Raw genomic sequence first — 14,330 nt, 5'->3', positions numbered from 1 at the left:
GAAATTTATTTTCTGCTAATAATATACATTTATAAAATTAAAAAACATTCCTACTTTATTAATTGACCAGCGTTGATATTTTGTAGGTCATAAGTGTACACGCTAATGGCTGATGAGCCTGACTTTGACAGAAAATATAATTGTTAATATATATGTATATCGAGTTTGTTAGAGAGTTCTATCAAAAATAATATTAAATACCACCACCACTTGTTACAGATATCGTATGTCATTCATGTTACTAATGTGGTAACATCCAGCTTTAATTACCATATGCAGACTTTATAGAAAGTCATTAACATGCATACCTTTACGTTGCTCATTTTAGCTTGCTTCATTACAAGTAGCAACTGTATTTCAGTTGGAGGGTGAAACATGTCAAACTACAAGGTAAATTCGGAGGCACAGAATCTTAGTGCTCCAAAATTATAGCGAAGGTTCTGAACTATGAACGTCACTTGATGACATGATATACAAAAATTTCTTCATAATGTAGACAACAGTTACATAAAAAAATAGATGTCTGACAAATTAATAAAATATAAATAGCCAATAGACGTAATGTCCACATTAAGGTCATTGTCGTCGCGAAGCAATCTGCGGGTCGGCGGGAGGTGTGCGCGATCGTACTAATGATAACTGCTCGATAGATGGATTATTACATTAAACCCGATGTTTTATCAGCCGCCAGCCGCCAGCCGCCGCTTCACAGCTCAGAAACCACTGGCGAAATTTTAAGTACAACTCACCAATGTTTTTATTTGCTTAATGCAGAATGGCAATATACGTTTTGAATAATACAAATACGAAATAGTTCTAATGTTAAAAACGCGAAATTTTTTGAGTATAGATAAGATAGATGGATGATGATGAAAACTACTGAACGGATTTTAAAGAAATTTAACATTATAGTCTATGTTTTATTCTGTAAATTAAGTGAAATGTGATGATAAACATGTGATGTATATAAATATATGATAGAAGTCAAGTAAGTTTGATACAGATAAGTTACGCGGGTCAGCTAGTACATAGAAAGAAGAAAGAAAGAAAATACGTTTATTAATAATGAGATAATTGGCGATACAGCATAAGAAATATATGCCTCATCTGTTTTTTAAGTATACTTTAACATCATATACAGGTACATCGTATAAACATTGTTATTATCAAATAACATGGTATAATTTCATATGAATAGAATAATTTCCAAGATAATTAAAATTAAAGAAAAAATAATACTTAGAATATTTTCTAAAGAACGTATTACAAAATCATTCTGGGTTTCATATCTACATAGACTTGGATTCTTAGATTTTTAGGTATAAAAATCAAATAAATCCAACGTACGAAATCAATTAGTACAAATTATGGAATACGTATTAGTTTGCTGTTATATACTTTACTATCAGGATCTTTCTAAAGAGACAATTCTTGAAATACAGGTTGACCCCGTCACTCTATGAAGTCTCGTAGAATGTAGAGGTCTTTCTTAATTTGATACTGGCGGTGTAGTCAGGGCATCGCAGTGTATGTTTTTCTAGACTAAGAAATGTATTTTTTTGGAAAGAATAATAATAAATTTAGATTTAGGATGTTATACCTTAATATTTTGTTTACGTTATTGTACTTATAGTTATATAGCTATGTTCATTTATGGAGATATATTTTAAGTTTTTGAACGTATTGCAATGTGTTTTCTTTCTATGGGATAGAGAGAGTCGATAGAAATAGTTGATTAGCGTTCGCGTCGCCGCGACCGATGAATGGCCGACGAGGGCGTCGCGCCTCGCGGCCGGCTCTACAAAGGTTCACGCACGCCATCCGCAGACAATCCGAGTATCGATCTCCCGCGACCCTTCGAACGAACCGAGCCTAGCACAATGCCGCGGCTCTTTATTATAGCATCTCACATTGTTGTCATTGTTATTATTATGATTCTTTACCGCTTTCCATTGTCGGCCGGCGTTGTGGCGGTGCTTTTTCACGGGCCGCGTTTAGTCTGGGCATTGGGAGCGCGACGCTCGCACGTTCTATCGCGAAAAATGAGTGTTTTCCTCGCGGAAATTTGCTTACTCTTGTGCTTTTTGTTGTGCTTTGTAATGCGCGCGCAGCGTAGACCGAAGGCCGTACTGAGATACGTAACTGCGAAACCGACAATCAGCTGATCGTGCTATACTTACCTATATACGGTGGTGTCTATTGTATATGTACAGAAGTGTACGAACACGACTTAGATGACGTTGTATCAGTGTGTGATTAGTGCTAACTGTTGTATGTAGATATAGGTATCTATATATAGAATCAGTTTTTGTATCACTTAGCGTATGAACTAAAAGATAAAATTTAACCGTAATAATAACAAAAGCTTCTAAAGATCACTTTGAAATGAAATGTTATAACTACTTTGATTAAACGTTACCTTTATTTATATGATATAAGATTTATATGAATAAGATTATTGATTTTTTTTATTTATTAGTGATATAAATATTTTATATAATAATTGATTTTTGTAATAGCATATAGTAAACGGTTAGTGAGCTCCAAAATAAAAAATATATTGAAAGTAAATATACAGAAACGTATTCTTATTGGAAATAGTTAAATAGATTAATAATAATTAATTAATTCAGTTATATATTACTTTAATACAAAAAAATATTTCGGAGATAGTAATGTTAGGTGTATTTAATGTAAGTTTTTGTTTTATTTGAGTATAAAAATAATAGTAATATAATGGTATTAGTCTTTATCTTATTTGAAATAATAAAAAAGTATTCTTATTTGATTGAAAAACAAATATTTGATCAAGTAATAATATCGACGGAACCATTAGGTACATACTTAACTTTTTTAATGGACAGTGACTCAGCTGTGTTCTCATTAAATATCAACAAATAAAGATGTTTCCTTGAGTGCTGTGGGTAACATCCAATATGTTGGTATACAATGAATGTAATTGGCCTATGTCAAAGGTCCATCCCGAACAAAATAAGCTTTCATTTCTATTCAATGTACGCCTGAATTATTTAATTTAATTAAAATAAACACACTTTATTATGATGCGGTACATATATTTGTGATCCATTGCTGTATTATATAGGTTATTATTAAAATTAAATTAGACGTAGAAGCTCGTTTTAATAACTGTTCATGATTAGATATAATTGATACAGGATTATGTCTAACTATTTAGGTCCATATCTTGTAATATTCATCGTCTTTTTTTTATTTATGATTAAGAATGGAAAAACTAAAGCGTAAACTGTTAGCACAGGCGGGCACAACCGCCTGTGCTAACAGTTTACGTTGGCAGGGCACTAGGATGATAGTTTGAACTACAGACTAACAGACCTGACGTGAAGTCAGGTAACTTAGCCCATACTACCATTCTAGTGCTCCAGCGAGGCCCATCGTGGCAAAATCACTAAAAATTAACTACGAGGGCATTAGTCCCTAATAGGAACAATCAGCTTCCCTTTGACCCCCTATTATTAACATTACAAAGTATCAGTTTGTACAAACAGTACATACTCAAGAATCATTATATATAATATATCTACTATTTTCTTCGAAAATCGGTCAATAATGAACTTAAAACATATCTATAAGTTTTACAGATAAACCTATTGAAATATTAAAAGAGCACCTGTGAACCTCACTTGTGTTTGAATGTAGGTATCTAATTTGCTACCTGGAAATATAAAGATACCACTTTTGTTTACAACTTGAGAAATCCATATTGCTCATGCGAACAGTTCACACCAATATCTAATCGTTTGCTATTTAATTTAAAGTAAAGTGGTAGAGTTACAAATTCAGAGAATATTCTTTTGAGAGAGTGGAATACCAAATATGCTGAGGTCCCACCGTATGGAGAAAAGAAAGACAGTTTGAGAATGAACAGCACCAGTAACATAAAAAAATATAATTTGATGCATGACGTACCCCCTATGTGATACTATTTCAAATAACTTTCACTTAAAGGAAAATCTAGTTTTCTTATATTCGTTGTTTGAAAAAACGTAGATGCGTGGGATAGCTTCATAATCCAAATTCTCTAAAAAAAATATTGTACGTACTGTAATTTAATACTTCCTTAAAATTCCTAAGTGAACAGGTATTATGAATTATTCTGAAAATTTTTTTTTTAAAAATTAGTTTTAAAATTTTATCGCTTAAAATTTTTGGCAAAATTTATATATACCTACCTACGTAATATCCATTATTAAATCTATTTATATAAGATAATTAAATGATTTCTAATCTGAACAGCAAATAGCTCAATCTTTAAGTGACGTACTAGTAAATATAGTATACTATCAACACGTTCTCTGATCCATGACAAACTTAGATCTACCTACTTGTTACTTTACTTGACTGGTGTGTAATTCGCCTGATATCGGAACAAAAGAATTGTCCGTTATAAATATTTAATTTTTGTTTGTCTGTTACACACTTGACGAATCCTCTAACCAATAATAATTGGCATGACATTATTCATATGGATAACATTGGCAGAGTTTTTAACACTATCAATCAATATCCTTCAGTCACTCGAATGAAGTCACATGTATAAATTTTTATTTTCAGTTAATTTTATTAACGATATTTATTTCTCTTGTAATAATAATAATAATCTCAGGACAATACACACAGCACCATCTAAACCTAAGTTAGCTAGCTAAATTTTGTGTTATGGGTACTAGTGATAACTGATACACAAACATAAACATATATATATTACGTAAATACAAACATATTATACATAGAAAACACCCAGACCAATACAAACAATCATACTCATGAATACAAATGTTTGTGCCATGCAAAGAATCGAACCCACGACCATCGGAAGTAAGGCGGTGTGCTAAACCATTGTCATTGCATTGTAATCCAGTTGTAGGTATGTGTTTATAATCGTTCTAAATATTAACTGATTTACCTACATTACGTAACATATATCGTATTCTGAATTGTGGCTAACACACGCCATGTAAGGTAACATATATAAATAGGGTCCGTCCGTCGCACGTTACTATTTAATTTGCGGCGGCTCGCTTCCAAGATAGGCCTGATGAGACGGAGACAGCGGACGGAAGTGGACCCTCCCCCTGCTACTGCCCTGGCCGCCCCCCTTACGCAGATATGTACTAGGTCTATTCAAGTGTGACGGCCGGGGTATTAAAGTGTCCTCGTTATGTTGAAGACGGCCGTCGTTGAGAATTTTTATTTCTGTTTAATTAATACTATAATAGTACAGTTTTTTTAATTAAATCTTTCTGCCTCCTCGTTCTTTGTTTATAGCAAAATTTTAGTATATCCTATATTGAAAATTGTATCTTTTAAAGCTATCGGAGTAATGACACATGTTGGTAATAATATATTTGTAATATAAATAATTGGAAATTCAATACATTAAGAATTAAAAACAATACTGTAAAGGAAGTCAAATCCAGTCTAAATTAACCTAATCCTGGACTAAAAGAATCATCAAATTCGTTTCAAAATATCATGTCAGCAATTACATAAAAAAAACGCAGTGATATTCCAAAAATGATTTCGAAAATTTTCTTGATTTTCGAAAAAGAAGGTTAACTTAATTCTAAGAAGGTTTTCTATGACTTTATCACTATTCCCTAATTATTTATATTCTGTTCGATTCTATGAAATGCCGACGTCTACCACACGCCCGGTGGGGTGGACAGTTCCCCTTGTAAGGAGATATGATGATAGCTTGCTCTTACGTGCACAGTCTTGTTTGTGTCTAGTCGACTCATGTCCTGCCTAATATTGAGCTTTCATTATGATCTACAGCTTCTGAGATCTTCGTCTAGTGATGTGGATATGTATGTATGTTGACGTAATTGCATGTTCGAATTTGATCAGTAGAGTGTGGATACATTTTTTTAATTTGCAAATTTTTTGTTTTGATGTATATTTACATTAAATAAATGGCAACAATAATAGCTATAGCCATGATACATATATATTGATTCAGAACTTTTTGAACGTATACTTTCCTTTAAAAATTAAATAAATAAGTAGGTAGGTACATATTCATATTTTATCAAATTCTATAAATAAAGAATAAGAAAATCTTACAATAAAAATAATCAGTTTAATAAATTACCTAATTTGCCATATATATTTAGATTAAAATACATTTTATATAAATTGTATAATAAATAGAAATATTTATTTTTTAGTCTACTATTTACATGTGAAATTACACAGATAAATAGCTATTGTGATATTGATAGCAACAACATTTTAAACAATGGTCTACTAAAAATATTAATTTTTTATTGCGAGGCACCATCAGTGTTGCCAGGCGCAATGATTATTAATTTGCGGCGGTGCTTGCTGGTGCTTGGCACTCGCGGCTGTCATTAGTGACACCTCGCGCCAATTAGGACGCTGGAGGGTTTGATGCGCGCTTTTTATTTAGCACTGGCGTTGTACTACGTAGTGCTAAGTATTCTGTAGCTTTAACAACAATTTATTAGTCTGTGACGCGTAATGTGATCATCTGAAACGTACAGATTTCTAGAGTTTCAAGCATAAATGTAGGTATTTATTTGAAACTATGCCATGTATGTTTTTTTAAGGAATGAATAAACTTATGCGCACTCCTTTGCTAACGGTATTCGCTCGAACATAGTAAGAGGTATGAGTATGAAATCGGGTCAGTTAACCAATTTTGGCGAATTAACAAAGATCGTTTTCGCGTGGAGGTCCATGACACCTGATAGGGTACAATACTAATAATGTGTCTACTAATCCTTATTAACAAACAATATGAATGCCACATTCATTAGACACTTTTTGTCTCAATTAATATCTCTTACTTTTATTATGAACAACAATTGTAATAGTTAGTTTACTATTTGAAATATATAAAAATTATTATTATTATTACTTAACTAGCAATCAACTTGATCATATAACTATATCGTCAAATTGTACCAATTTACTATTACAGATACCTACATGTTACCGCGACTTCGCTCACTTGAACTCTAAACTAAGTTGGTTTCGGGGTCAGTACTTGAACAATTTCTCTAGTTAACATTGTATTGATACAGATATTATACAGATTGAACAGTTTATAGAACATTAATTACTGTAATATTATTATCTACTGTTACAGTAGATTTTTATTAGAAATAGAAAAATAGTAACAACAAATAGTAATGACACATGTCGATCACATGCATTTCAATCTATATGGTATTTATCATACATAAAAGATAAAATAATCTGCAATAAAAAATTATAAATTTAAATATAAATTTGCTGAATAGCTTTTAATTTTCACCCATTAAAATTTTTTGATTAACAAATATTTGTTATAAACTCTATGCTCAGATTAGTAAAACTCACGAAGGTAATAATAAAAATTCTATAATAGTAAGTACCTAAAGATATAATTTTATACCTAATACACTCGTTATATATATGGCACTGGATGGAATTTGGAATTCAGTCTTATAATTGAGAATAATACAAATAATATATATTGTAAAAATGTATACATGTGTATAGATATAGATAGGTATTATGCCAGAAGATATTGTGTATAATGCAACCGCACTCTGTCACGGTAAGATTATCCCGGGGGCATGTCAAGGGATTTCCACATTTAACGGCGTCGACTCTAAATGAGGATTCATTTAATTGAAACTGGAGCAAAATGGCGCCGCAGCAACATTGAGAGCAACCGTTTCATGGTCTAACAATTTTGTAGCGTAAATACAAAATGTGCTAGTGGATCTGTCAAATATTGTTTTGTTTAATTTTAAGTTTTTTTTTGGCAATTATTATAAAATAAGAAAGGAAATAAATACATAGTTTTAAGGACATCTATTTCGACATATTTGTACTTATGACAAAAGCATATAAACAAATATATTTACGAACATATAATAAGAATAATGTTTTAGAACAATTCACACAACGCCATCTAGTCCCAAGCTAAGCAAAGCTTGTTTTATGGATAGGTACTATTGATATAAATACATACCTAGATTTTTTTTTAAATACAACAAAAAAATATACAGATACCTGGTATAGCTATTTTGTTATTGTTAGTTACAATTTGATCATCTTTAGCTCAGGATTGTATTTTATATGGTCTTTTAACTACATACCTAGTAGAGCTTACCTAGATGAAAGATATCCAAAGTTTACACATTTGTAGGTAGTACCAACTTTTTACAATTTATAATTAATATGTATAATTAAATATTAATTTAAATTTATGTATTATGTTCATATATTCTAATAATAGTAGCATGTTCATATAACAATAGTTCCATAATAATAAATCTATATAATATAGGTACCAAATAAGTGTTGCAGTAAATAATATGTTAACTTATTTGTAAATAGTGTTTACTTTTGAGTTTATTAATTAGATGAGGCTGCAACGTGTTACAGATTTTAGATAGGTACTAAATGCAAAATTGTATCTGTAATAATGTATATTATATTTTTAGGACTAAATATATACATATAAATACATATTACAGATATCACTAAATTTTTCATATATAAAATGAAACTATTTTTTTACAAGAATTGTTAAAACGTAGGCAATGTTATTGTAATATTTAGGCAATTAAAATTAACTTTAGTTTTAATTTATCCATTTCCTATAGTTATACTATTTACATTTAATGTCGCAATTGTAATTGTACGCATGTTATTTTACCACCTTACTGCAATCATTGTTAAATTTTCAATAAAAACCACAACACCACATCTAGTGCATTTCATTTCTGTATCCCATTTTTAAATCATCAAGGTCAACATTCGTAGTAGCGATAACAGTTACCAGAAAATATTACCTCTAGTACAGACAACCGTTTTAACAAAGGAACCCTAATGACAGAGCAGTCATAAAACATTGTTAGAAAATCTGAAACAATGTGCTCTTATCTAACATACCTTGGTAGTTTTATTGTCTATAGAAAAGGAGTTCAGAGAAACATTGGGTTACCTGGCCATGGTTTTAGTTCAGGGGTTACTTTTTATATAAAGTACAGTTGTAGATAGATAAATTTATTGGAAATTATACTTTTTATGGTACAGATACGGATACCATAAAAACTACAAACATCTTGTAGATAGGTATGTCATGTTATTTTACAGACAGTATACAATTATTAATAGTAGGTACTTCTTGGATATATATATATATACTAAGTCTAAATAAATACCAAGTTTATCTAGACTCCTCATTTGGAATCTACTCTTCAGAACTATGGTTTTATTCATCATAGATTAGTTCAAGACAGAAGTTAGTTCAGATTCAGAAGATAGTTCAGAGCGAAACACAACTCTCATATTGCCAATACTACCTAAGTGGTACACCAACACTAATAAATGCAATTATTGCTTAATATGTAACTATAAATATATATTTATTGGGTAGGTATATTAATTACTTATTGGTTATGATAATTTCGAAAAAAATAAATAGTAAATCATAATGGCAACCTGAAAGTCTATTAAACTCCTTTTCATGAAGCCATAATACCTAAGTAGAATATGTTTGTATGTGCTCACTAGGTTATGAGTTTTATAAGCCTTAGCATGAATGAATAAATGAAACTTATTTGACTTGAAAATTATTGTTCCTTTCTCAGAAAATACAGTTACATACACAATTATGTATAAAATGATAAAAAAAAAACCATAATAAACAAGACAAAGAAGTAACAATGGGCGGCCTTATCGCTAAATAGCTATTTCTTCCAGGCAACCTTAACATTGAATGTGTAGGTAATATTAACATTCTGGTATCTTATTATAGGCGAGTTATAGAAAAAAGCAATTTTTCTCTGATCTCCTTGCATGCAAATATCGCAGCCTATAAATAGAGATCTAACAACAGAATCTCTTGCGTTGGGCTTTGTAACAGTGATTTTAAACCGCAACATCCTGTAATTTTATTCTCATATGGTAATCTCCCGTCTGAAACGAAGACAATTTGTCATCATAACGGTGCAGAATTAGGTAAGACCTCTGTCTTACATAACAGTGATATTGGAATAGATAAAAAAAAAATACTGTAAATGTCAATAGGTAAGTAATAGTGTCAGTAGGTATATCAAAATAGAAAACACGAGTTAATTACATCCATACTCATATTTTACATATCATATAATCCATACTCATATTATAAGAATCAAACGAAGTTGCCGGTAAAGTTAGTCGTTTATAGGTATAACTAAAATTTGATATTAATAAATTATTCTCATATAACTTAGTAGCTGTATGGACAACTATGTAGATATAGTAAAATATTTAGATATTTATATTATTACTAGCTACCCACCCCAGCTTTGCACGGGTGTACATGTATTACACATATAAACCTTCCTCTTGAATCACTATCTATTAAAAAAAACCGCTTCAAACTCCGTTACGTAGTTTCAAAGATCTAAGCATAGTTAGGGACAGACAACGACAGCGACTTTGTTTTATACTATATAATGATGAAGAGACAACCCCAAAACTATTATGGGAAACAAATACGCAAATAGATGTTAGAACGTACTTTCAGACTTAATGTAGGAGAGTGTTAAGAACAGGGTTTGTATAATCTTAAATATATACCTAGAGGTATATTTATATAAATAGTCCCCTTAAAAAAGTAGATAATGTCATAACAAATAGCAAAAAATAACATTTACCTACAATTAAATGTATAGTAGGTATGCATTTATAAATACCTTACCTACTGTAGGTTATTTTAACACAAAAGGAAAAGCAAAATAGACATCAATAATCAGATGGGTATACACAAACATACTACCTACATATTTACCTACTCATTTCCACAATTAAAAATCATATAAATTTATTACATTTATTTGTATATTTTTTATAACAATAAATTAAAATAAGCCTTAAATCTGTATAAACAAGTCTGAATAGGTGTGATTGAATCAAAACAAACAGTATACAGTCAATTACAGTAGTGAGTATCCTAGACAATGAAGTGAGAATGAGTGTGATCATTGACTGTGCCCGAATCATTGTGCTAGCGGTTCTTTCACTGAATAGGCTCACTACATTGTCGCGGGGCCTTGAACTTATAACAGCTGAACATACAATAGACATACTGCCTACGTCATTATGTAAAAATCTCGTAGACACACATTTTTGTTACAATATGGCACCTCTTTTGATAATTTTCATTGTCGTATATACTTAGCAGTTATAAAATGATTATTTATAACAATACTGGATTGCTTTATTCAGACAGTAATGTAGTTAAGTAACTAAATGTTCTTTAATTAATGTTACCCTTAGGTAGTATCTATAAGTATTTATTAAAATATAGTTTTATATCAGTATCATCTACTATGAATATAGATTTTTCGAATTAGTACCATGTTAATTTATTGGATCAGTCTCAGTACTCACATATTAAGAAACTTGTTTTAAAACAGAGAAAGAAGTAAAGTGGATTATTATTATAAATAAATGGCTAATATAAATCATACTTCTAGGTACTACATATGGTACTGCATTTTGTTTACATTATAAAGTAAGGCCATGAAGGTGCAAGCACCGACGGCAAACAAAATTGAGATTTGCATGAGTCGGCGGTGAGGCGTACGCTCACCTCGCAGGCCACGCGATTAAAAATGCAGGCCGCGGCGGGTGGGAGAGCGCGGGCGGGGCGGGGCCGCGCTCGCCGCTCCCATTGGTGTAGGCCCAGGCGGGCGGGCCCCCAGGGGAGCCCGCGCGGGGAGAGCCCGCAGTCACCGCCGCCCGGCAAGCGAGCCTCCTCACAACGCACGTAGCCTCCGCACCGTACGGTACCGCGAAACGTTATCTCGACGCGCACCGCCGCGAGTCCATGTGAACGACCGACGGTTCTCTCGTTGTGTACAGTGAACGAAGGATCGGCAAGCTGTACGCGCCGCAGGAAGACGACATGTTGACGATGGAGACGGATTTGAAAGGCGGCAGCCTGCACGCTACCGTGCCGCCGCACCACGCGCTCCAGCACGGCTACGGCTCGCTGGGCGCGCTAGGTGGCATGATGGCTCTGCCGCAGCAACAGCCGCTGGGACAACACCAACCGCTGCAGCATCAGCACCACCAACCTCTACCGCAGCACCACGCGCAGCCCCAACAACAACACCATCAACCGCCCAACAACAACAATAACAATACCAGCAAAAACTCAAATGCAGACCGTGTTAAACGTCCTATGAATGCTTTTATGGTGTGGTCACGGGGGCAACGCAGGAAGATGGCATCAGATAACCCCAAAATGCATAATTCAGAAATCTCCAAACGATTGGGTGCACAGTGGAAAGATTTATCAGAATCTGAAAAGCGACCGTTCATCGACGAGGCGAAGAGACTTCGAGCCGTTCACATGAAAGAGCATCCGGATTATAAATACAGACCAAGGAGGAAGACGAAGACGCTTGCTAAAAAGCAAGAAAAATATCCACTAGGTGGTGGAGCATTATTAGGTGCAGGCGAGGGACAAAGAACATCAGCGCCGACGGCCCAGCAGCCGCGTGATGTGTACCAAATGACACCTAATGGTTATATGCCTAATGGATACATGATGCACGACCCGAGCGCATACCAACAGCAAGCGTATGGTTATCCACGTTACGACGTATCACAAATGCAGCAAGGTGGATACGGTGGTGGATACTACGGTGGCGGTCAGGGCTCGCCTTATCTCCCACAGCCACCATCGCCGTCCGCGTACGGCCTAGGACCTGGCTCGCCGGGTGGTTACGCGCTGCCACCGTCATGCGCATCGCATTCACCAAGCGGTTCATCCGCGAAATCGGAGCCTGTGTCTCCTGGACCTCCGGGATTAAAACGCGAGTTTGTTACACACGAGCCCCAGGCGCAGTTGAAACGGGAATTTGCACCGCATGCGCACGCTCACGAGCAGCTGTCGATGAAGCGCGAGTACGGTCAGCAGGACCTGAGCCACATCATCAACATGTACCATGTGCCAGATGAACAGCGGTACGCGGCCGCCGGTGAGCGCGCGATGCCGCTCATCTGAGAATCGCCTTTCGCGTGCGACATCGACATCCCGCCGCTATGAGCTGGTCGAGTCGCCGCGCACCTCGACGCCACCAGTGACTTTGTTGCGAATTGGTTGCCGCGTTAGGACAGTGATCGTTATTCCCCGGCTGTACATACTTCTAGGTATGTCCATTTATTTGTTTTGTATAGTGTGCGGGCCCCGGCCCTCGCCGCTGTTAGTGTTGCGAACTGTTGACTTCACGAGTTACTGGCCCGTCGCCGACGGCCAAAAGTTCAATTAATGTTGTTGATGAATTGTATTATATTATGATTAATGTATTTTTTCATGATTTAAGTTAAAATATTTTAAGTTGTCGTGTGGATGGACGCGAGAATATTGACTGAGGGTAGCGCGAGAGATGACGTAGTGACAGCGGTAATTTGAATACCAAAAAAATTTGAACAATTTGTAAATATAGTGTTAAATGCTAGAGTTGGTTTTAGTCGATAAAATGTAGTTAGATAGAGATAAGTCGTGCCACGACGCCACACTCGCACCCCCGTGCGTTGTACAAAATATTTGTTATATGGAAACGAAAGTTATAAAGCCTCGAAAGACTAATATTGTAATACGAAAATGTACAGTGAGTGTTATATAGTCAGTGGACACAAAGTATATTGAAGAAAAAGATGAAGTTATCAATAAACGACGCGTTAAAATTGTACTTGCTGTTTTGTTCTATGATCCCAAGTGCTCCCCTGTTATAGTTTCTACTAAGAACTACCTGCGTAAAAATCACATCTTTATTACCCACATGATATAATTATTAAAATTAATTTAGATATTTTGCTAATCTATTAGGTACATATTACTTTTAACATGTTTTTGTATATTGAAAATAAGTAAAATAATATAGTATAAAAAGAGATTTCAATATAGGTATATACGCATTATATATTGATATTAAAATTATACATTTCAATATGACAAGACACTTTTTTGTTTTACTTGAACAAAGAAGATTTATTAAATTGAATCAAGTTTAATTTAAATATTCTTTATTGCACTTGTAACTTAAAATAGTACATGTTTTTTTTTAAATACGAGAAAGGGTGGAAATTTTTAAATGAAATTTCTTTTATTATCAATAAAAATTTACTATTGATAAAACTTGAGACAATGTACATTATAATACATTGTACTCACATTAACTTTATATTTATTATAATAAATAGGTAAACATACTTATCGAAAGTCTAAACTAAACAAAATATGTATTCAAATTAATAATACGCGTAGGCAT

The 14,330-nt window shown here is 33.7% G+C and overlaps 1 protein-coding gene and 1 long non-coding RNA gene across 2 annotated transcripts in view; both read left to right on the top strand.

Moving 5' to 3' along the window:
- Positions 1–14,330, top strand: part of LOC131852617 (uncharacterized) — a 199,061-nt gene that overhangs the window by 83,582 nt on the left and 101,149 nt on the right. The window lies entirely within an intron of this gene.
- Positions 11,823–13,734, top strand: LOC131852615 (transcription factor Sox-14). Its single transcript, XM_059203309.1, has one exon. It carries the CDS (start codon positions 11,957–11,959, stop codon positions 13,061–13,063), a length of 1,107 nt encoding a protein of 368 aa, XP_059059292.1. The 5' UTR covers positions 11,823–11,956; the 3' UTR covers positions 13,064–13,734.

This window comes from Achroia grisella, unplaced genomic scaffold (assembly GCF_030625045.1).
Source record: "Achroia grisella isolate CSIRO2021 unplaced genomic scaffold, CSIRO_AGI_Agris_v1 utg856, whole genome shotgun sequence".
NCBI classification, from domain to species: domain Eukaryota; kingdom Metazoa; phylum Arthropoda; class Insecta; order Lepidoptera; family Pyralidae; genus Achroia; species Achroia grisella.
This window is presented reverse-complemented; position numbering and strand designations above follow the sequence as displayed.

Coding starts and splice junctions, on each gene's coding strand:
- LOC131852615 (XM_059203309.1), top strand. CDS start 11,957: ATGTTGACGATGGAGACGGATTTGAAAGGCGGCAGCCTGCACGCTACC.